The sequence below is a fragment of the Moschus berezovskii genome, chromosome 7 (assembly GCF_049115385.1).
Source record: "Moschus berezovskii isolate FMDL1 chromosome 7, NW_MosBer_1.0, whole genome shotgun sequence".
Classification (NCBI taxonomy): Eukaryota; Metazoa; Chordata; class Mammalia; order Artiodactyla; family Moschidae; genus Moschus; species Moschus berezovskii.
Window position 1 is genome coordinate 111244357 of NC_142466.1, and position 24787 is coordinate 111269143.

Below are 24787 nucleotides of genomic sequence, written 5' to 3' on the forward strand. Positions count from 1 at the left end.
GTTGTCTCCACCCTCCAGCGTCTCGGTAAGTGCTGTCATGTGACAGGTGCTCAAGAACGTAAGTGAGTCATGGGTGACGTGGGAGGATGACTAGCCTGGGTGTCAGGAGCTATGCCTTCTAGCCTCACACTGCTACTTGTTACTGCCTGGCATCCGTTCACATCACCTTTCTGAGTCTGGATTCCTTCACCCTTAAAAGGCTATAACTTGGAGCAAGTTAACGCTGCAGTTCTCTACAATTCCATGGCATGCTCTATCGGTCACGATCTCAGAGTCACTTGTGTTGAACAGTCTCTGAGAAAGTAGGAAATGGCAACCACTTCTAGGCTAGAAGCCCTGAACCCTTGACAAGGCCTTCCAGGTTCTTAATAATCAAATAGAACACACATAAATCAATTTAAAAATGGCCACAAAGATTTGGAAAAGACCTCAGAAATCCTTTGACTCAATTCTTCTTCTCACCTCAATGAAGGAATGGTTTCTACAAAAGCTTAAGATGAGTCCTTCACTTAAATATCTTCTGGGACTAAACAATCACTACCTGGGAACATTCTATTCAGGGATAGAGAGTTCGTTTGGATATCAAGGCAGAAATGGTGACCCTGTAACTTCAACTTCTTAGCCCTAGTTCTTTCCTCTATGGAAATAAGAAATCTCTTCCCCTTTCTACATCCAAATCTCTTCCCCTTTCTACATCACCCCATTGATACTACGTCTTCCTCTAACTTCTCCTCCAGTTATTAAGAGGAATACTATTTAATAAGAGCAGAGGGTAATTGGTGAGCCTAGGATTATGATTCAGGAAGCTAGTATCCCAGCTCTAGATCTGCCATTAGCTCATTGTGTGGTCCTGAATAAGTTCTGAATGGGCTGGTATGGTACTTTTTTCTTAAAATGGGATGATGGAAGAAGGGATGGCAGGGGGCAAATGTGTATCAGAGCTTGGAAAGTTGTAAATATGGTTGTAAGAGTCGGGCAGGGCATAGATATGACTATTCTGACCCTCACTCTCGCTGTTGGAGCAAAAGCATTCAGGGGTTAGTAGTCCACTGAATTCTTCCCAGGCCCAGCTGCCAAGAGGATGCAGTAGCTCTTAATATCCAGGATAGTGGTGCATCCTTTAAAAAATTTCTTCTAAAAATGGCAGAATACTTCCAGGGCTCTGGGGCCTGGGAGAGCAAGAAATCTTGAGGAAAGTGACTTCTGCATGTGTTTTGCAAGGTGCAGCATATAAACAGTCCTGTCCTAAAGAATTAATCCCCAATGTCACAGTCATGAAAATACGACTGGGAAAGGACTCGGGAAAATAACTTGCAAAAGAAACTTGGCAACTGACATGCCTTGTGCAGTGAGCTAGTTGAACTTTTACAATCCAGAGGGGTTACTGACGATCACGGGGGTGGCATTTCCTCTGGGGTGGCGTAGCTTTGATTGAAATGGAGCCCAGGACTCTGGCATGCCCTGTTATTGAACTGAACCAGACACTTCAGGATGTGAAAGTTCACCTTTTCATGTCCTACTGTACCTTAGCCAAACAATTTAGGAAGTTCAGTAGCTTAAGCAATTTTGTTCTGCCAAACAGATCTAAACCAGGGTCAAAGTGCTAGTGACCTCATGCATTTTGATCACGGTTCCTGAACTGGCTGAGAAACCCAGGCTTTTCAAAACATCTGAGCTATCCTTAAAGTTCTAAAAGTGTCATTGGTGTTGATGAATTATCTTCTCTAGTCCAGGAGATAATAAAAACCTTTTTCTATATGTGGCTTAGCTAGTAGATTTTACCATAGAAAGTATCTTTGTTTTCTCCCCTTTTATTTATGGAGAACTGTCCATGAGTAGCTATTTAAAAAACCACTTAGGGTAAGCACAAGTCATTTTGTTAATGATTATCCTTCATCAAATGGCACCCATTTTCATAATGAGAAAATACCCACATGCCTAAAGCTAGCAAATTAATTAGCTAATACAACCAAAATAAATTAAAAGATCTACAGACAATGGAGGACCTAAGCAGTTAGAATGAACACATCTGAAGAGAAAATAATTTATATTTGTATCCCCAGGGCAAGTAGGTACTCAGTAAATGTTTGTGGAATTGATTTGAGTTCAGCCTTCTCAGAGACTTAGAACCAGTAAAACATTTTCTCCCTAAATTATTTTCCAAAAGCATGTAAGCATGTTCCTTTTCCCCTTCTAAATATTTTAATGCACCCCATTTACTCCTTTTAGCGGACTATCAGGAACTTAAAAAGCATTCCCTCACCTCATTTTCATAACTCCTGTACTAATTTTTGTCATAGAAATAATGCCAAGCAAACAGAAGTTCTGACTTGAATCCCACTAGCAGTGTTTGGCCTACTTAAACAATAAAAGGAATATCAAAGAGGATTTAACAAATTCAGCATTAACAGAGAATTTAACATTTCATTTCAGCAATGAAAACTTGAGCAAAATACAATCTTCAATAATCAAGAGCAAAACAAACATGTAGTGGGGATTTTTCCAAAGCCTCAAGTCTTCTAGGAGAGTAGGAAATTCCTATTTTTCAGATAAACTTCCAAATTCACCAGATTCCTTATGGAACAGAGGGAAGATTTGAAGGCCCTTGGTAAGGGGTTCTTTTCAGAGGAGGGGAAAGTGAGGCCACTCTGGGCACCTCTATGAAAATCCTTTCCCACATCCCAAGTTGCTTGGTGCTCACATGCAGATACAGACAGAGTATTTTATTTCCTTAACAGGATGTTAGTTCTGATCTGGAGCCAGGCTGGAGTCATTGATAAAAACATTCCTGAATTGCAAATAACTATTGTTCTAGGAGTTGGAGGGAACATTCTCTTATCAAGCTGGTTTTGTAGTTACTGAGAAACCTTTCCTTTCTGCTTTAAGTAAAGGGTAATTCCTCTGACTGAGATGCCCTTTCCCCAGGCCATCTGCTGCCCGCCCACCTCCTTTCAAGACTCAAGCTTCACTTCCCTTGTAGAGACACTTTTGAACCAGGTGGAAAGGACCACACCCCGCTCTTCGCTCCTGCTGAGTCCTTTGCTGACTGTTTGGAGAAACTGAGGGCTTCGGAGCCTTAACCTCCCAACTAAGAAATTAGAAATTAATTTTTATTTACTTGTACCTCAACAAGTGTTGGTCAAGTACTGCTCCACTAGTCATCGTGTTCAGGAACCCCATCATACACGTCTCTGCCTCTGTGATAACGAGTAAGAGTGAAGTGAAGTGAAAGTTGCTCAGTTGTTTCTGACTCTTTGTGACCCCATGGAACAGTCCATGGAATTCTCTAGGCCAGAACACTGGAATGGGTAGCCGTTCCCTTCTCCAAGGGATCTTACCAACCCAGGGATCGAACCCAGGTCTCCTGCATTGCAGGCGGATTCTTTATCAGCTTAGCCACCAGGGAAGCCCAAGTAAGAGTGATGTCATTGCCAGGTTTGCTTTCAGACGCAACTGTGAGGTTTCTCACAATAGGGGCTATCTATAACAAAGGCCAAGGTGCTGGAGACCACTCCCCAAGTCACAGTGACACACTCACGGGCTTCACAGAATGCTCAAAGCTAACATGTTTCATCCCCATGAGCCCATTTGATCCTGGGAAACAAATTGATGGACTCCTCCTTTACAGACAAATCAACAGAGGCTAAGAGAACAAGAATGTCCCTCCCACCTTTGACATGTGAGTGCAGGAAAATCATACAGATTTGAGGATCCTAGAGGATATGAACTCATAGAAGCACAGGAAGGACCTTCTCAATGTTCTGCCTCTTCTTCAGGAAAGATGCCTTGGCTGGGCTGATGAGCCAATTCCACATTTAAATCCCTGGGAAAGGTTGGGGGCGGGAGGAGAAGGGGACGACCGAGAATGAGATGGCTGGATGGCATCACCAACTCTGTGGACATGAGTTTGAGTGAACTCCGGGAGTTGGTGATGGACAGGGAGGCCTGGCGTGCTGTGATTCATGGGGTCGCGGAGAGTCGGACATGACTGAGCGACTGAACTGAACTGAATATTTTCAAAGTACCCATATAACACTTTGCATATAAAGTGAGTCAAACCAGATCTCAGTTACCATCTCCAGATTTGGTGATTGGCATTTTCCCTCCAGGGAATAAGTCCATCTTCTCTTGGGATCAATCAGCTTTGTTTTATGGTTGGTCTGTTTGCTAGAACTCTTGTCTTCAAGTTTCTTGAGTGGCCTCATCAGCTGATTGTCTTACATAGTGAGGAGAGCTCCAGAAATCTTAGGTTTAACAGTGTCCGCTGATATTTGTTAGGAGTTGGAATTAGACCTTGAAATATGTTGGGTGGTATTTGGCCAGGAGCTAGATGTTCATACACATCTGGGTAGAGTCTGCCTTGCTCCTCACAGCGTGTCTTGGTTTAGCACACACGTGAAAGGTACTCAAGAACTCTGCTGAATAGGCGCTGTTGTATTTTTAATATGCACGTGGAATTCACAGTCGCTTGTTTTGATGCATGTGTACATAATAAAGAGGAAGGTTTTCTCATTTGTTATAGATGGCACGAAAATTAATTCCTTTCCTTGAGGAACATTGATAAGAAATATCAGTTCTTTTTTCATTTTTTTTTCGGTAAGGCATTAAAGTATGTGTTTGGGGGAACTGATGAAGGATTTTGCCTCTGAAGTGTTTGCGCTATTTCTGGGGCTTTGGATTTTGATTTTAAGTTTCCTGAACTGAAGCAAATGCTGCATAATAAAATTGAACAGTACCTGGGCCCTCTTGACAAATGCATAGGAGCCAGGCATGGGAATGTTCCATTCATTTGGTGATCAGTGTTTAAATGTTTAGAAACTCACCGCTCTTCCAAGCAGCTGTGATAATAGGTCTGCTCTCTTCTGCCTTTTTCTGATTAGTATTCTCATCAGTCAGGTACATAAAGTATGAATTTTTGGCCCCTAAATTTCTTAACCGTTGTCTCTATCAATGCTCCAACAAAGCCTTCTGGTTATAATTACGAGTGAGGAAAATTAGGACCTGAGAAGCAGAGGACCTCCATACAATGACATCTACCTTACCACTATAGCAAGAAGGCTCCGAAGAAGGTTTTATCTTCTTTTGTGTAATCCACCAAAGAGATATCGCTGACATTCACCATCAGCTTGTCCCCTTCATTCAAAGAGAACATGGCCCCTAGGTAGATGGGTTGGAACCAGTTGCTGCCTATTTCACACACTGACTTGGTCCCCATTAGGAGCTGGGTTGGTTCAGGGTAGCTGTCTGTTACCTTGGTGACGACCACGATGATGGAGTCTGGCTTGTTTGGTCGCCTCCCTTGGCTGATTTCACCACACGCGGATGTGGTCCCTCGGAATGTCACCTGGGAGTAAACAAAGTAGTCTCCCGACTCTGGGATCACCAGGAATTTGTTGGTGTAATTCATCCGGTTCTTGGTGAAGGCCAGGCCAAGTTCATGTTCCCAGTGCAGAGCTGGGAACTGATTTTTCAAGGGCTGCATGGGAGTCTGTCTCATAACTGCAAAGACAAGAGGGTGGTTTCATTGCTTGTGTCAGAGCCTAAGGAATTTGCTAAGAAGAATCTTGCATCATTTTCAAAGAGTAAAGAGACTGGATGAAACCAACAGCTAACAGCCTCCTTGAGAAGCAATGAGTAGAGGATGTGTGGATGGGCATCCACTTCTGTTCAGAGAGCAGCATCTTAGGCAGGTGACTGCAAGCAAATCACTTTGCCTCTCTGGACTGGAGTTTTCCTGTTTGATAAATTTGAATTTTTTCTGAGCCCTCTGATCTTGGAAACTGAAGAAGGTTAAAAAAAAAAAAATCTCCTACTCTGCTTGCTCCAGGCACCTGAAATTCTGTCCACCCTCAACCTGATCCTCAACCTGAGCCAGCCTCCTGAAAATATGCTGGCTTCAGGATAAAGCATTCAATGAGCTGATCAAGCCAACCTTCCATCCCACTTCCCCATACATGGTTCTTTTTAGCTATATGTACTCCTTTCTGTAAAAGGAAAACCCTTCAGCCTATCTCTTGAGAAACTTGCAGACTTTATGGTCTGAGGTTCTTCCGCTTGCAAGTCTCTTCCCTCTCCGACCTCCTCACTTTGCAACAATCCTTTTGCATAAAGTATTTATTAAAGAGGATTTGTTTTTTGATGTACTTTTCCTTAAAAACAACAAAAAAAGAACAACATTAAAAAAAAAACAAAACGAAAAGGAGATAATACCAGTGGAAAGGATTAAGAGATGATGTGTGTTAGGAACATTCTCTAAACTACATTCACTTTTACTAGCCTTTTGGTTTCGGAAATGCTCTGCTACTGAGAGAGATGTCAGAGTCATGTTCCCTATCACTCCCTTCCAGTGCCTATTCCAAAGCCACATGAAACACAGGCAGTAATTAATAAAAAATTAGCATGCAGAACACCAGAGATCCAGAAGATTTTGCAATGCTTCTCCCACATCAAAAGGGCCAAAATGAAAGCCAAAATACCACAGACAGGAGGAGTGAAAGAGCCCGGGACTCTGGGCCACCAGGCCCTGTTCTAATCCTGACTCTATTACATGGAGGCTCTTCTCTCTGAAACTCAGTCTCCTGTCTGAACTGGAGACAAAGCTCTCTCATAGTCTTGTTCTAAAGAGCAGATGAACGGAAGAGATGTGGACATTTTTATCATGATGGCTGGGTACAGTGTTACTTCTATATACATTTATTCTCTTTCCCCAAATAAGCCAACATCTTTCATTTTGACAGATTAAAAAATAAACCTTTTTCATTTTATGTATACTTTATATGTTTTTATGTTTGCATTATTTAAAATGGTGGCTCAGACACTAAAGTATCTGCCTGCAGTTCAGAAGACCTGGGTTTGATCCCTGGATTGGGAGGATGCACTGGAGAAGGGAATGGCTACCCACTCCAGCATTCTTGCCTGGAGAATTCTATGGACAGAGGAGCCTGGGGGGCTACAATCCATGGGCTTGCAAGGAGTTGGACACAGCTGAGCGACTAACATTTTCATTTTCACATACATTATATATAACATATGAATGAGTGCTTTTTATGAGATTTTGTCTATAGCAGAAAAAAAATGAATAGAATCAAACCATTGATTCAAACCATTGATTTCGAATAAGATAACCTTCAATAAAACTGGTACTTTTCAGAAAAAATAAAAACACATTTTAATTTCCTACAATTGCTTTTGAAATCCGTAGCAATAACCATTATGTACTGTTGGCCATGGTTTGGGGATAGGTTATATTTAAAGAAGTGTTCAGCAAACTTCTCACCTGGTAAGTGACCAAAATCTGGTTCCCGGATTTTCTAAAATGTCTTTCCCATTGCTGACTAGACTGTGACTTCTTTTGCGATTATGACACACATTTAGAATGTGTATGGTCTTTCCTGATCCCTGCACTGAGTGGCCCCTGGACAGCTCTGTTGTTTTTCTGCAAAATCTGTAAGAGCCGTTTTTACCAGTCACCTCTGATAATCTCTGCTCCTTCTTTGTGGGTGATGCAATAGATTTTAAAAAATCATCTCCTGGAACATCCCTGGCAGCCCAGTGGTTAAGATACCACGTTTCCACTTCAGGGGACTCGGGTTCCATTCCTGGTCAGTGAATTAAGATCCCATATGCCGAGTGCAGTAAAAAATTAGAAAAAAAACCCCAAAACTTAATTTCAGATGATTAGAAGCAAAAGCATGTATTTTCTAGACAAAGTCAGTTCTGTTAAATTGGTATGCAGCTAGCTAGGTCAACACAGCAGCAAGCAGGACTTTGAGTAGCGAGTATGTTGTAGTGGAAATAGTTGGAGTCAGTCTCAAATCTCCACTCTTCCTCGTCCTGTGACTTGGGAAAGTGAATTTAGTTGTCTGAGCCTCAGTTTCCCCATCTTATTGGGCTAATATGCAGTTTGAAAGAGGTCGTGAATGTAAAATGTCTACCATAGTGTTTAGATTTGGAAAGTGTTAGTCGTTCAGTTGTGTCTGACTCTCTGAGACCTCATGGACTGTAGGTTGCCCGGCTCCTCTGTTCATGGACTTCTCCATGCAAGAATACTAGAGTGGGTTGTCGTTCACTCCAGGGAATCTTTCTGACCCAGGGATCGAACCTGGGTCTCCTGCATTGCAGACAGGTTTGTTACCACCTGAGCCACCAGGGAAAACAACGGTGCTTGAGACATATTAAAAGCCCAGTTAACCTGGGATAGATTGCTATCCCAATTTCCATTCCCCCCATTCAATAGGAAAAGGAGTGGCATCTCCATATTTGGTTTCTAGGATTTTCCTGCCAAGCCTGTTCAGTATCTCCCATTCTCATAGGTAAGTGGTGAGTGATAGCAACTGACATCTCCCTGGTCCTCATCCTCGCTTAGGACTCACCACAGTTCCCGCTTGGTCAAACAGTAAGGCACATGTGGGCCACAGGGGTATCCCTCTGTGGGCTTCAGACTGTGTTACAGGCAGAAGAATATGCAGCTTTTAATGCTCCACTATTTCAGTGGGTTTTTCACACATCCTTCTGCACTGTCCTGCTCTCATCTCTGGAGTCTTAGAAGCATGTGTGACTCCAGACACAAGGTGTCAGGAATGTCGACACTAAACTTGGGAATCTGACTAACTGGTGACACTAAGAGATTGCTCTTAATCTTTTCACATCAATGAAGATTCTTTAGAAATACCTAGCTGAATGTAAATGTCCAATAACTTCATCTTGAATAGAGCACAGATGGACTCAGTAAATTGGCAACTCAGGGGAACATTCATCTTTGACTAGATTTATAATTATGTGACTCTCTGAATCTGAGGAAAGTCATTTCTGAATGACCAAGTGAGAGCATGAAGGGCAAAATGATAGAGAAGGAGGAGACCTGATAGAATCTGAAAGAAAATGCCCAGGAAACAAAGGGGCTTTGGACCCTTCAAGGGAGGAAGAAATCTGAAAATCCTTGACTGAGAGGAGTCTTGTTGCCAAGGGGTGTGGTTTCCATTTTAAAGCTACACACTTGAGTTTTGGCAAACACTGAAAGAAACCTCAGGCCCATGGCCCATGGTCTCTTCAAAAACACACTCAGAAGAATCACCTGTCAGGTGTGCCCTTGGCTTCTCCCTGTCAGCTCCAGGAGGTGCGTCTGTAAGGAAAGGAGAAAAATGCTTGTATGAGTGGGAGGGTGACTGGAGTGAAGACAGCATTTGGGGAGTTGCATGGTGCCTGCAACCGGAGAGAAACATTCCTCTCCTTCAGCTTGGTTCAGGGTTTTTTGTTTTTTGTTTTTTTTTTTCCCCAGGGGCAGGGCAGCCTCAGAAGAAATAATAATCTTGAACACAAATGAACATTGACCCCATGACTTTGTCCAAGTTATCCAACCTGGAACTCTGTTTTCTCATATCTAAGATGGGCACATCAATTCCTACCATGCATGATGAGTGCTCAAAATAATTCCTGGCACATTGTTGGTGTTCAGTAAAGCTCATCCTGCCTTTCCTTTGCTCTGTCAGTTCTGTGGGAGCTGATTGGACTTCTTCATTGTCCCTCCAATTGTATCCTCTGAGCCGTCTGAATGTTCTGACAGAACTAGTTGGGGACTGCTCTGTAGCTATGTGACCTTAGCAAATCCCCTTCCCCCTCTGGACCTCTGTTTCCCTGTCAGTTCTCAGAGATGATGATATTGGATAAGTGTGTTCTAACTGTAGTAATAAAGATGATGTTATTGATGATAGAAAAATTATTGCATACATTTGATGTGCTGCTACTGCTACTGCTGCTGCTAAGTCACTTCAGTCGTGTCCGACTCTGTGTGACCCCATAGACGGAAGCCCACCAGGCTCCCCCGTCCCTGGGATTCTCCAGGCAAGAACACTGGAGTGGGTTGCCATTTCCTTCTCCAATGTGTGATAGTAAAAAGTGAAAGTGAAGTCGCTCAGTCGTGTCCGACCCTTAGCGACCCCATGGACTACAGCCTACCAGGTTCCTCCATCCATGGGATTTTCTAGGCAATAGTACTGGAGTGGCTTGCCATTGCCTTCTCCGTTTGATGTGCTAGGTATTGCAAAAATACCTTTCCAGGAGTTAACTTAATCCACACTAACCTTGGGAGGTCAGTACTGTTATCACCATTTTTATAGGTGAGTAAGCTGAGACCGAGGAAGATGAAGTTATTTGTTTAAAGACTGTCAACTCCACAGGCCATGCACTTGGCCATGGCACCATTCTGCCTTCCTAGTGACTGAGGAGGAGCCTCACTTTTCCTCTGAGTCTGCATCTGAACTTCCCACATATCAGAACCGCAAGAAACGTTCTTGCACCCCACAAGAAAAGGCATATAATATAAACACTTACAAGCTCGCTGATGTGAAGGCCCAATCTCCTGTTCTTTTGGCGTCTGCTGGGAAAGAAGGACATGGTTCAGATCATCTGTGGTCCTTTTGACCCACTGCCCATATCATGAGCACAGTTAAGATGCTGCTGCTACCTAGCCTTGGTCTTCAGAGATAAGGGAAATGGGCATGAGAATATTGGGTTGATGGAAGTCTTGCACCCAAGCTCTCTCCTTTCCTCTTCCAGCACCCAAATGACTTTTCTGTCTCCTCTGCTTGTCTCTGAAGCTCAGCTTTAAAATTTTGTCCCGAGAGCTTTACCGGCTCTACTCTAGGGCACTCTGACATCTTATCGTTGCTTCTGTTATTTGAACAAATAGCCACACTTGCTTTATTTTCTTTTCTTCAGCACAATTTAAAAATTGGAACTGTTGCAAAAAATGACACTGAAAAAGAAATGACTGTACTCTTTCTCATCATCACCCTCCACAATTCTGCCTTATTGCTTTGTAATTTATGAAAGCTTTTTCATTCTTGCAACCCTAGTTTGTAAGCCATTTCAGATACCAAAGGGTAGTTAAAGAGTAACTGCTTTGGCGGGTAGACAGACTGGATTTGAATCCTGGCTCCACCATTTATTAACAGTATCATCTTGAGCAAGATCCTTCCACTCTGAGCTTTGGCATTTTCATTTGAAAAATGGGAATAATAACATCCCCGGCAACAGATAACTCCTGGGTCAGAGATGAAGAAAATGTATGAGTCAGTGTGGAGAAGGCCTAGGAAATGAAGAACCACCGCTCTTAAGACCTGCATACTAACTCAGGAGCAAAACTAAGTTCTTAGTTTAGCAATAAGATCACTATCTTACATTATCCAATGTTCTCTTCTCTGCTTTGATTTTGACTCAACTCAGAGTCTGCTGATTTGGTTCTTGTAACTACATAGTCCATGTGACCACTGATCATAGTGTCACCAGGAACACTTGATTAGTTTTACATTTTAAAATTCATGTGCGTATGTGTATGTGTGCTTGTGATGAGAAACTGTAAGAGAGAAGACAGTTTTATCAGCGGGAGAGGGTGGAAGTCAATGTGTTTTTGCATCTCTGCATCTGCACATGTTGTATGTACGGTTTCTCTGCATATGTATATGTGGTCTTACGGGTGTAACTGTGTGGTTGGTGGGTCTAGGTCTGAGCAGTTCTGCGATAACGGTGATCTTGTTAGAGCCCAGCCCACCAGGCCTGTGTTACTCCCAAGACATGTTGCCTAACTTCTACTAGAAGCCCCCCGAATTGTCTAATGACTTTCTCCCCTTTCTGGCACCCTTTTCTCCACTTCCTACTTCTGTTGATGGCACCACTACTGCTTCTCTTCAGTTACCAAGCCTGAAATTTGCTTGCTTCTTTCTTTTTCCACGAACCCAAGTATTATTTTTATTTTGAAAATTTTGTCATTCATGCCTCCACTCCAGGTTTCAGCACACTGCTCTCCTGGATCCTTCCCACAGCCTCCTAACAGGTCTTCCTCCACTTGGTTCCTTCTTTTCTTGAACCCATCTCTTAACCTGACTTCAAAGGGTGTTTTCTAAAGCATCGTTTTGAGACACAACTGTGTTCCTAAACCTTCAGTGCCCCCTATAACCTTTTAGACACAGTGCTAAATACTTATGTGGGACTTAAAGTCCCAGCTGCCATCGCAGTCTTGTTATCACTATTTATCCCTTTCCATGTTCTCTTTGGCTTCCCTGGTGGCTCAGCAGTAAAGAATCCGCCTGCAGTGCAGGAAACATATGAGACACAGGTTTGATCCCTGCATCAGGAAGATCCCCTGGAGGAGGGCATGGAAACCCACTCCACTGTTCTTTCCTGGAGAATCTCATGGACAGAGGAGCCTGGTGGGCTACAGTTCACGGGGTCACAAAGAGTTGGACACGACTGAAGCGACTGAGCAAGAGAAGCAGCAAGTTTTTACTACTCCAGTCATGAGAGGCAACGAAGGGAATGATTCAGGAGACCTGAAAAAGGCAGTAAATGCAGCCTTATTTATTCACTGAGCAGTGGCACTGTGCTGTGCTAAGCCCTTCATATGCGTTACCTCCTCCATCCTGGCAATGAGTCTCTGCAGTGGATGCTATTTATATCCTCATGTTGAAAATTAGCCCTAGGGACACTAAGAAACTTGCCCAGTGTCTTATACCTGGAAAGTGGAGGAGCAGGGCTTTAGCCCAGGCCAACTGACTCCAGAATCCTAAGTCCTCAGCCGTTATTCCTTCTAACTTCTGGGCAAGTTCCTCATCTGCCGAGGTGGATGGATAAGTTCTAGAGGTTCCATGCACTGTGGCAGTGGGGAAAACACAGAGTCTGGAAAACAGGAACTTGGCCCAGAAGTGGGGGAATCAGGGGGAATTACCCTTGAACTTAGTCTTACAGGTATTAGCCAGGTAATAAAGATAATGACCATTTTAGACAAGGCCAGAAGCTTGTGCATGAGTGAAGAGGCTTAGCCGAACGCAGGAGCAGTTGGGAAACTGGGGTTTCTGCTGCCAAAGGAACACATTATATGCTTTTAGCATAGCGCCATGAGCACAGTCATCTTTGAACACTTAAACCCAATCAACATGACGACTTATCCAGCTTGAATAACTTCGATGAGCTTGGAAGGTAGGGAAGCAGCCTAGAAATGAGCTTAGTCTGTAGCCTGTTTCCTTGTTATTGACAGAGCTGATAAAGGACTTGATCCTTTGGCAAGGTAGAAAACTGAAGGTGAGTTTTCAGAGAGAACTGGGTAGCCTGGTTGCATCCCCTGGTGTAGGAAATGGTGCCTTCCCTGGTTGGCCTTCTAAACTTCATTTAGTTCTTCGCTGAGAGATCTTTGTGAACATCCTGCTTATTTTTGTCTAAGCAGACTCTCAGCTAAGAGTCTGGAGCATTTCTCTTGGCTCAGAGTCTGATTATCTTAGCAAGAGTTTGGGAGTGAACACATTTCCCTATTTGCTCTGCTAGATTTCTGTAACTTGGGCACACATTTTATTTTCATATATGGATGGATGTGTGTGGGTTTGAAGTGGCCCACCCAGCATACTACCAAACATCTGGAGGCTGTGATAGTGCCTGCCAGTTTGCAGGTTTGAAGAATAAAGCATTCCAAGAGTCTCCAAGAAGGTCAGCTGGGACTCTCTTTCCAAGAACAGCATCTAAAGCCTTCCATTGCTATTTCTCTCTCTTTCTTTAAAAACTGATTTGTCTGTTTTTATTTTTGGTTGTGCTGAGTCTTCGTTGCTGCACGCAGGCTTTCTCTAGTTGCGGGAAGCGGGGCTTCTCTGTCTTGTGGTGCGTGGGCTTTTCATTGTGGTGGCCCCTCTTGCTGAGGAGCACGGGCTCTAGGGCACACAGGCTCAGTCGTTGAAACTCATGGGCTCCAGAGTGCATGCTCGGTGGTCATGGCCCGTGGACCTGGTTGCTCCATAACATGTGGAGTCTTCCTGCGTCAGGGATTGAACCCATGTCCCTGGCATTGGCAGGAGGATTCTTATGCACAGTGACACCAGGAAAGTCCACTTTTTATCTTAATAATCACTCTGTCTATCGTGGAAGGAAGATGACTGTGATGAGAAGCAGGAATGAGTAAACAGGAGATTTGAGAGGATGGAACAAAGTTTTCAAGGCAAGGTTTATGCACGTGTCCTGGTCAGTGCCTGCTGCTCTCCAGGTGGTTGCTTAGGAAAAATGTCGGTAAGTGGCTTACTGTCTTCCAACCCTGACTTCTCTTTATCATTTCTGGTTATTGTGGGGTACCAAGGAGATGATGGCTCCTGAGAAATGCTGGTTACTGCAACATTAGCTCACAAATCTGAATAGATACAGAATCCAAGAGGACCCCTGAGAAATATGATTTATCTCTTTCCCATTTAATGCCTTCTCAAATCACTGGCTGAGAACAAGGATCCAAGTTTTATTTCCCCTTAAGAGCATTTATCACTCCCTCAAGTGTTGTTGCTTATTTGTGGGCTTATTGCTTTTCTCTTTCTAGCAAGACTTGGTCTGGCTGGCTCAGCCCCACTTTCCTAGCACCTCAGACAGTGCCTGGCTCTCCCACTGGATTGTCCAGTTGATGCTCGGGTACCAGAATGACAGGCAGAAGAGAGAGCAGAGGATGGAGTAAGATTCAGTTTCAGTGGCTTTAGCCAGAATTTTACAACTTAGAAATCCAAAACTTTGCACGTATTCTAAAATTTAGATTGCTTACCACTGCACCCCCTGGGAAACGAGTGGTAAAGAACCTGCCTGCCAATGCAGGTAAGACATAAGAGACCCAGGTTCGATCCCTGGGCTGGGAAGATCCCCTGGAGAAGGAAATGGCAACCCATTCCAGTATTCTTGCCTGGAAAACTCCATGGACAGAGGAACCTGGCAGACTGCAGTTCATAAGTTCTCACAAAGTCGGACACGACTGAAGTGACTTAGCAGCAGCAGCAACTCCAACTAACCATGAGCTATTAGTTCAGACATTTTGGAAATTCTGTAACACCTCCAACAAGGAAAAAGGGAGGATGGAGGGAAGGAGGGGACTGCAATCTAGCTGAGGGCTCCTTGGTGCCTGGTACTATTCGTGCTTTTCTGCTTGCCTCATCTAGTACTCCAATTGCTCTCAGGAGAGGTTATAACCTGTTTGTTGTCTGTATGAGTCAAAGGCAAGGAGGGCCAGGGATCTGAACCTTTAGACCAAGTGCAGACTGGCACATGTCAGGAGCCCCATAAACATTAGCTGACTACATGATGGGTGAGCCTGAAGTGATATGGTCTTTGAGATTCTCTTATTGGCATTTCCCCAGAAAAATCCCTTGAGCATGTTGTAACTGATGACCCACTTATCCTTTCTCCCATAGTCTGTGCTCACTCCATAGTAAATTCATAAACAGGAAGAGACATCTATTTCTTACCATCATAAATACCACAATTGCAAAGGCATAAATGCTTTATGACCCATAACATTCTCCCAGCACTTCTAGGAGAAATACACAGATGCTTGTTGCCTTGCCTTTTCCTTTTGCAATTTCCTGTTGGTCCTTGCACAAGGATATACCCAACCTGGAAATGTTTGATGCCAAGGCCATTTCATTCCATCCACCGCCAAGGTGCGCTGAATGGAGCTTTACATGGAACACTCCAAGTGGTGCAAGGCAAAGAATGTGGTGTTCGCAGCCCAGCAGAAGGTGGAAATCTCAGCTGTATTACTTCCTAGTGGTCACAGCGGTAAAGAGTCCACCTGCAGTGCAGGAGATGCAGGAGACGTGGGTTCAGCCCCTGAGTCAGGAAGATCCCCTGGAGGAGGAACTGGCAACCCATCCCAGTGTTCTTGCCTGGAGAACCCCATGGACAGAGGAGCCTGGTGGGCTACAGTCCACAGGGTCGCAGAGAGTTGGACGTGACTGAGCACATAGGCATGATAACCTCAATGAGACGGTCTCATCAATAAAAGCAAACTGATTCTTTCCTCCCAAGACTGTTGTGATGGCTCAGAAAGACCACGTGCAGAGAGTAGAAAGCCAATTAATTTTCCTTCTTTGTTTGGGCTCAGTCAGTCCTTACAGTATGTGTTGTTGGTTCTGAAGGAGGGAACAGAACAGGCTCTATCTTGCAAGCAGGACTCCATCTTGGGCCAGACTAATGGACTTTGAGCTATATGCCCAGTACCTATGGAAACGACATACCAACTGGAAAACTAGGCCCTCAGAAGGAAGAGCCCCAGGGCTCTCCATCACCTAAAAGAATACCCTAATTATCTGTGTAACTGAGTAGAATCATACATTCTATTATGCTTATGGGGTATGACCACAGGCCTATTGATAATTGTCCACTGTTAACTACCTAGGCTTAAGGCATATGAATCACAGGTTAACTTTGACTGTATCTTTTCCTTTGTTCAGACTAGTTTCAGGGAATTTGGGGAGGTGGGTTTGGGCACGTACACTTAGGGTATATAAGGTTTTCACAAAAACTGGTTGGGGTCCTTGGCTAAGAGGAGACTCTACTTTGGGCGTGCTGGTGTAATAACCTGCACTCCACTATCTGCATTGTCCTTCTGAGTGAGTTTGTTTCCCAGCACGTGTGGCTACAACAGTTCCACATACCTTCCCTTCATCCCCACCACTGCAGTGGTAAACAGAAGCCACCCTTGGGTCTCTTTATGACTACTGGCACATTTGGATCCTTTTGACGCTCTGGACGGCTCTCTCCTTCTCCCGGCAGGAGAGGCCTCCTTAGTCCACAGTTTGCTTCTAGACTCCTGCCCTTGCTGAGTCTACAGGAGTTGAAGGATTGGGATATAGCCTCACCCATTCAAACCCCATGCTCGTTGCTGCTTTCAGCTGCGGGGCCTCCTTAAGGACACCAGGCTGGGGGATGACCTCTTAGAGCCACGGTGCTGCCGCTGCTGAGCTCCCTGCGCTCTGTGGGAAGAGGACGCTGGCCTTCAGTGATGTGTGTGTCTGTTTTAAAGAGAGAGTAGGTGGATCATGGGGTAACTAGCCAGGAGCTGCAACGGAAGTGTGCAATTCACATACCTGCTCAGGTGCCCTCCCTCCCCTTCATTTCTGCAGCACACCCTCACCTCGGGATTCCCTGCACTTCGCCTCTGGTCTGACCTTGGGAGTGGGCTGGGCTTCTCCTCCAGCTGTGCCCAGACTCCCTGAGGCTACAGCAGAGGCAGCCAGAGTGCTCAGTGTTCTGCAGTTTACAGAGCGCACTTCTCTCAACTGTGTTTCCTCTAGACAAGCAAAGGGCCTTAATCCTTACATCCAACAGAAGGAAGAGCTTCAGTGAAACAAAACACTTAAAGGTGGCCTCAGCAGAGAAATGATGTCTGTGGAGCATCTACCATACGGCAGTAGCTTTCTGGACATCGTGCAGAATTCTCAACGCAGTGCTATGAAGAAAGTGTGTTACTCCCTGTTTTATAGATGGGGAGTTTGAGGCTTAGGGAGGTCAGGTACTTGTGCATGTCTCCATTCTTCTCTCCATCCAGGAAGCACTTATGAGTGCCTTCTGTATGCTAGGGACTGCTAGGTGTCCCCAGAGGAGAAAGGGAAGTCACATTTTTGAGCACTTATTATGGGAAAGGCATTTTCTAGGGTGTCATTGTTAAATCCTCTCTGACTACCCCAAGAAAGTGAATAATTTGCTGGCTTTATACTCAGAGGCAGATTAGCATCATGGTTAAGAGGAACGAACATGCACAGGGGTTCTGATCCCAATATCACTCTGTGTGTAGTTTAGATTTTCTAAGCCTCAGATTCATCTTTTCTAAAACAGAGATAATAGCTGTACTTTCTTCACTGTGTGATTTCAAGGATTAACTGAGATGATGCACTAAGCATCAACAGTAAACATTCATTGTACGTGTTATATGCTGGATCCCACATTAAGAACTTTATAGGCATGAACTCATGTGCTTATCTCAAAACTCTAAATATGAAAAAGCTTAGAATGGAGTCTGGTATATAATAAATTATAACGTGCTTAGTCACTCAGTCATGTCCAACTTTGTGACCCCAAGGACTGTAGCTCACCATGTCCATGGGGATTCTCCAGACAAGACTACTGGAGTGGGTTGACATGCCCTCCTCCATGGGATCTTCCCAACCCAGGGACTTTATCCAGGTCTCCCACATTGCAGGCGGTTTCTTTACCATTGAGTCTCCAGGGAAGCCCGTAAATTATAATGAGGTCACAGTTGTGGCCTGGAGGGGCCATGGCTTTCCCTGCAGTGGGTACCATGCTGAAGCCTGAGCTGGCATCACTACTGGGTCCCGCTGATCTGGAGGAAAACCAGGACGTCTCAGGGGCCATGTGTAGGAGAAAGAGGGGTGCAGGGAACAAGATCCAGGAGCCTTGCAGGGATTTTCAGGAAGGGCTGGAACTGAGACTGGAGGGGACCGAGGAGAGGTGAGGAGAGTGCGTGCAGGTGATTCTAGAAGTAGGACCTGGAGGAGAGGACCGAAACTGACGGCGGTGCAGCCCCGGGAAGCTGTGCCTCCCGTGGCATTCCTGACTCTGCGTCACACAGCACTGAGCGCCCGACCTGTGGGTCTGTGCTGGGTTTGGGCTGAGTCAGTGCAGTGCATTCAGCCATGCCTGGAGCACGGACTCTGTGCTGGAGGGAGGATGAAGGCCTAGGCTCCGGGTACCTGTGGGTCAGAGTCGGAGACATGGACCGCCACTAAAGGCCAAAAGAACGCCCAGGCCGTGTTCAAGGGCAGCTGGGAAAGGATGGATTGGCGCGTGGGTGAAGCGGGCAAGACCAGGGTGGGAAGGAGGTACAAAGACAGCTCGCAAATATCAGAGACCAGGAAAAACCTTCCAGTGCCAGAACCTGCTCTCTGATCTGCTGATGGCAGATTCCAGGAAGGCTGCTGAAATCGCTCTCTGTGACGTCATTTCCATCAGCAGGGAGGTTCCCGGAGCCTAGTTGCTACAATTGCTGACACTCCACCCCTGCCAGATACTTGAAGTGTTTTCTAATTATCCCTGTTTCATACATTAAAAAGCTGAGGCCCAGGAAGATTAGGCCACATGGCTAAGAAGTGGCTAAGCCAGAATTCAGATTGGGTTTGAACTTTTGACTCATGGTTTTTCCACAATGCACATCCATCTAGCATTCTTCAAGAGTCTAAACTGCTTCACTGTGTCTGTTTTTCTTTTCCTTTTTTTTTTCTGTATAGGTAACAAATATATTTTGTCCAAAAGGTTATAGGTTCAAAAATATTTCCCCATTTCCTTTGTTACCCAGCCACCCAGTTTCCTCACTTGGATACTAACAGAGTATCCAAGTCTATTTGATCCTCTTCCTTGAGATAGTCTGTGCATTTATAGACACATTCAGATATATTGATATGCATTATTTTTTCAGAAAATGAAGTATTTCATGTTCTATATACTGTTATGTACTTTGGTTTTTTCCGCCTAACATATGTCTTCAAGAAATTCCCACCCTTTCATACAGAGATGCTCCATTTTAGGCTCCCACTGTATGAAAGGACCATGTATATTTAATTGACGCTATATTTATGATCACTTCATCTAAAGGCAGTTAGCCCAACCTTCTCAAATCTAATTTTTATTTCTTCTCTGCAACTTACTAGGTAATATGTTTGTCACACTGAATCTTTCCTAACATATTCCCTGAAGGAAGAGTCCCGGTTATTTTCTTTTTTTAACAGCGCTGGTAACCAGTTTTGTTGCTGGTAAGAAAAACCTGGAAGACTACTCACAAGTTGCTGTTGCTTTCCCAAAATCCAGCCTAGGGACCCAGCAAGGAATTGGTCCTGCTTTCTGGTAGAGTGAGGCCAAGCAAACACAGACATAGGATCTAATTCTAGGCCTGCCCCTGACCTGCTCTGTGACCCTGGACTTTTCCTTCCCTTCTCCGATTCTTGGTTTGCTGAACTGTAAAACAGGGACATTCGACTAGATCAAGGGTCAGCACACACTTCCTGGGAAGGGCCACATAGTAAATATTAACTCTGCAGACCACAGGGCCTGTCGCAAACACTTAACTCTGCTGTTTGTGTGAAAATGCCCAGCGTGCAAAGTGTCCGGTGTGAACATGTTCACTGTGTAAGCGAGTGGGTGTGGCTGTGTTTCCACCAGACGCAGTGGGTGGGATTTGGCCCTTGAGTCATAGCTGTTGACCCTGGACTAAGGGCATTTCCATCTTTTCATTTCTATAAATCTCTGAAGAGCTCCTCTACAAAGGGAAAGGAAGGGACGAACACCCAACAGTGCCTAGACTGCCAAGTACTTTCGAGGGGCTTTATGGAGTTTCCTCAGACTCCTCAGGGCTCTTCTGTGGGGTGGATATGATGGGAAAACTGAAACCTGGGGAACTTCTGAGAGTTGCTCACTCTCTTCCTTTCAAGCCCCTTTGAGCCTCCTCTTCTCAAGGCTCAGCTCCCTTCTGAGATAGATTAGAAAAGCTCCTCAGGGATGCTGGCCTCTGACGGTTGTTACATGGGTGGAATGAGGAAGTCCCTCAGTGCAAGCCTCACAGGGGGGAAGAGGCCAGGTGAGGACCTGGATAGGAAGGGCCCTGGAGCCCTGAGGGCACCGAGGGAAGTCAGAGGGGCTGAGGAGCCAGAGGCAGGAAAGGAGGTGCGGGGTAAACGATGAAGCCACCGCGGTGGGGCCGTGGCACAACGCAGTGGAAAGGCTCCCAAGAATCACCGTGGGGGAGAGTCAGGGTCAGGCCCCCCTTTATGGGATCTCTCATTCTGCGAAGTTCTCCTATTTCCTGTGCTCCTCAACTCCCCAGTACACGAGGGTGATCCCCTCTCTCATCCACGCAGAGGGGCAAATGGAAAGGGCTTTTGTTGGCCGAAAGCTTGATTGTGGATGGGGCGGTGGAGCAGGGGACCCTGGATTTGCCAACTCTGAGGCTGTGCTCCATCCCCCTAGTCTGTGACCTTGGGTGCTCTGCTGATGCCCGCTCCACGTCCCCCATCTGCCAAATGCCTCTGTTCCCCCTCTCCCTGCCTCTCTGGGTTGGGATGAACATCCAGTGGGATCACGTTTGTGAGCTCGCGCTACCTGTGTGAGATGGGAGCTCGTAGTGTATCATCATCATTGTCTTTAACGTGTTATCATCAGCTTATCCTCTGCTGCTCAGCCAGATCTTCAGGCCTGTGAACGTATTTGAAGGTCTGGGTGACCTTCCTGTCTTAATTTTTCTTGTGTTAGCATTGATTTGCCTGGGCCTGAAAAATCATTCCATAAGCAAGCTTGGATTCCATGGATCTCACTGAAAGCTGTGGGCAGAAGAAGGTGGCTGTGGGGCTGGGTGGGGCGGTGAAGAGGAGGAGGAGGCAAGGACAGGGACCCAGAGGGGAAGCCCGTGGAGGGGAGGCTGGGGAAGGCGGTGGTTTGCCCCAGGTGCCTCTGGGGCAGTCCCCTCAGGCAGAGCACAGTGGGGCTTTGTATCTGCGGGGCTTGTGGAATGTTTCAGGCTCTTAGGGAGACGGATCTGGGTTTGAGATGTGGATCCAGGTATTACCAACTGTGGCATCTCGGTCATAAGGACAAGTGCAAACGAAAAATAAGAGGCTTTGTTCCCCCCGTTCAAAATAAGGGAAATTTCTTTCCCTTCCTCTTTCCTAGAGCCTTATGTTAGAAAACTCACAAGTGCTTTCTCTTTGCTTTGGAATGTATAGAAACTCTTTCAAAGACCACATAGGTCTCTTCTCGCCACCCCTCCCTGGACCTGGGAGCATCTCTCTGAAATGTGACCATCAGGAAAGATAACGCCCCACCTCCCAGTTTCACTGCAAAGGTAGGTACCTAAGTTAGGTGGGCACCTTGCTCTGAGTTGCAAAACTGCCTTCTATCATAGAGAAATTAGAAGTTGGCTTTTCCTCTGGAGAAAGCCAGTCAGCTACCACAGATGATCACTCCAATTACAGGAAGACTGGATGGACTCTATGTGACAACTGGTGCCATCAAGTCCTCTTAACGTGTTCTTGTCGCTTTCCCCACATTTCCAACATGTAAACTGCACCTGCACGTGCTTTATTAGTGCTGTCAGAGTACAAATATCAGTATCCTTCTTGGTAGGAAGAAAAATAGGCACACACACGCACACAAAGAAGCCTCATGCTTATGGACACGACTGGAAGCTACTGAGCTGGGGTCAAAGTCTGGCTAAGAACCCTGACATTTCACTGTAATATCTACCCAAGCTGTCCTGGTAAACGGATTTTCCTTCTTGAACCCCACTGTCTTCCGTCTCCTCTGAGCTGCTTATTGTCTGCTAGCCTCTCTGGGTCCACTGTCTGTCCTGTGCCTGGCGAGTCTGCCCTCCTGACAGACTGCCTCCCTGGCTCTTTTGAACCCAGCTTCCAGTTGAGGTCTGCCCAATGGGATGAGAGGCTGGTACCAGACACTGGCCAGAGTTTCCCTTGCCCGCTTTCTGTGGCCTCCCTGCTGCCCCTCCAGGCAGGCCCTCTCCTACAATTTAGGTCTCCTTGTGTTCTTTTAAAGCGCCTCCCTCTGCTTGCCTCTTCAGGTCAAGAGGCGGTGACCAGCTTTATACCGCTGGTAGCACCAGGACGCTGCCAGCCCTGCAGTTCCCATTAATCCATCTGCGTTTTAGCAAACTGACCTTGCTTTGAACCCCTTTTAAACTCGTCAAACATTCTTATTTAAGTCTCTTCTTTGAATAGGGCTGGTGTTTCTTTTCAGGACTCCAGTTCCTGCATGCTCCCCAGCCGTAACCTCATTTCCCTTTCTCTTTCTTCTGACCCAAGAAGTTGTGTAGCCTGACCAAACCACAGCTCTAAAAGTCCCCGCGTGTTCACTCTCCAGGGAGATGGATTTAGCAATGACAGAATGGAGTGTTAACTTCCGCATCTCTTGAGTGCCTACAATAAGGCAGGCACGTGGTTCCTTCACTCACAGGGCTTCCTGTCTAGTGCCAGCTTGTGCCTCGACTCTCTTCCTGCCTGGGTGCATCGCTGCCCGCCGTGGGACCACAGCTTCCCGCCCGGTGGACTTTTCCATCAGCGCACCTTGGGCAGTCGTTTGGGGCCGAGACAGGGTTTTCATCAGAACCCAGGAGAGCTCAGGCTGGAAAGCCCTTAGTGCCTCATTGAAGAACACCCGACTCTTTCTGGCTAAAGAGGGACAGAGTCCAGAGTGCTGACTGGACTCTACAGTTTGACTTTGTAGGAACCAGCCCCATGGCGGTCTAGGGTCACAGCCCGGACCCCCATGCCCTCCTGTTCTCCTGTAATTATGAGCAGCAATTCTGGTTGTCTGCCCGTTTCTACATTTCCTGAATAGTAGCATGTGGCCACGGATGCTGGTGTCCGAATCTCAGCCTGTGTCAGTCTCAGGGTCCCAATCTCTGCTGACCCCGATGGGTGGTGAGAGTTACACACTCACCATGACTGTTTCAGCGTGTCCCTGCTTTGAAGTCACCAGCAGTGCTTAGAAAACAGGTTTCCAGTTAAACCAACTGAAAAACCTGTTTTCCCCTCTGGAATTTAATACTTTGGACTGAAGTTAAATAACTTATCACAGATTATGCAGGAGAGTTTTTTTTAAAAAATGTATTGCTTCAATGAAGGAAACATTCTTCAGGCTTTGAGGTTTTTGGAGTTCCTAGTCCGGAACTGTTTTCCCCTGTCACCCGTCAGCACCCTCCAACCATCGCATCATTGTTTTCCTACACCCAGTATTCTTAGTTTGACTAAGCTCCCTGACACCCCACCCTGACCGAGACCAGAGACATAAATAATCAGGTAGGAGGTTCTCTTCTGAGCTTTGATAAAGAATATTTCCATACCCAAGACAGGGGGTTGATTAAATAAATTATAGCACATATATATATACAGCAATATAATACAACTATTTATGTCATCATGCTACTGTGAATTTACTAACAACAAATAAAATCACAGTATATTAGGAGACTCAAAATAAACCCGTCTTATTGAAAAATATGAAGTTATATACCCCAAAAGGTTAATTGTAGTCACCTCCATGCATTATGGGTAATGATAATTATCTTTTTCCCCTTATCTGTATTTTCTATCTTTTTTCGACAACTATGTATTAGTTTTGCACTCCCCACCCCCATAATTTAGCTTTTTTTTTTAAAGAAAAGGAATATTCCCAAATGATCAGTTTTATTTATAAGCATCTAAATATATGGCTTGAAGTTCTTTCAAAATAAACATCCAGAGGCACAATTCATACCCTGGAAATGTTAAGAGTAAACACCAGTTTGGACTTCTCCATCCCTCACACTCAGCCTCTCCTCTGCATGTGGAAGCAAGCACCGTGATGGATCACAGAATTCCAACCAGAGCTGCAGGAGTGGCCAGGTGGCCTCTGGAGGTCCGTGGACCCCCTGGTCACCGAGAAGTCTCACTTACCTGGAGCTCACAGGCTTCTCCTTGGGCCCGGAGCTGGCTGATGAGCAGGTAGGTGGTGAGTGCGGCCAGGATGGGGATCGACAGCAAGCAGCAGGTCAGAGGCCAGTGTGCACTGCTCCTCCTGGACGCCAGCCCAGCCCTGGCCTTGGGCCTGCAGCCGCCATCCTCCGGCAGCATTTCCATGCTGGCCGTTTCCCCGAAGCCCAGCCGCAGACCCTCTGCCATGCTTCTGCTGCTCCTAGAGTTGCCTCCAACTCCTTCTGGGCAGAGAGGGCCCCCCATTAAATAGAAGCCCAGCTCTCACAGTGGATGAATTAATCACTGCCTACTCCTCCCCTTGCCTGCCCCCCCTTCCCTTTCCACAACACACTGGGCCCCACCCCACCCTGCTAGGGAATGCACCGCCTACAACAGAAACCAAGTTTGGTTTAAGAAAAAAAAAAAGAGAAGGAGAAGAGGAAAGCTTTCCCAAGCATATTTATATGCAGTGTGCTCATGCGCTCCTTCCTTCATCTACAGAAGGAAGTTAGGAAAGTCCCTGGAGGAGG

The 24787-nt window shown here is 45.7% G+C and overlaps 1 protein-coding gene across 2 annotated transcripts; it reads right to left on the minus strand.

The window, feature by feature from the left end:
• Positions 1-714: 714 nt before the first annotated feature.
• TNFSF15 (TNF superfamily member 15) lies at positions 715-24568 on the minus strand. Of its 2 annotated transcripts, none has more exons than XM_055427741.2 (4): positions 24240-24568; positions 10330-10372; positions 9074-9121; positions 715-5499 (listed from the first exon to the last, which is right to left on the minus strand). In XM_055427741.2, the coding sequence occupies exons 1-4, from the start codon at positions 24519-24521 to the stop codon at positions 5045-5047; spliced, it is 828 nt and encodes a 275-aa protein (XP_055283716.2). In that variant the 5' UTR covers positions 24522-24568; the 3' UTR covers positions 715-5044. The 2 variants fall into 2 exon arrangements, with proteins under 2 accessions (XP_055283716.2, XP_055283715.2); XM_055427740.2 differs by having other exon boundaries at positions 10330-10375.
• Positions 24569-24787: the final 219 nt, after the last annotated feature.

Bases quoted from the DNA above. Each gene is read 5' to 3' on its own strand.
- TNFSF15 (XM_055427740.2), bottom strand. From the start codon at position 24,521: ATGGGGGGCCCTCTCTGCCCAGAAGGAGTTGGAGGCAACTCTAGGAGC. The intron at 10,376-24,239 runs GTAAGTGAGACT...CTTCTTTCCCAG, and splicing joins GAGAAGCCTGTGAGCTCCAG to CAGACGCCAAAAGAACAGGA. The intron at 9,122-10,329 runs GTAAGTGTTTAT...CTTTCCTTACAG, and splicing joins GCCTTCACATCAGCGAGCTT to ACGCACCTCCTGGAGCTGAC.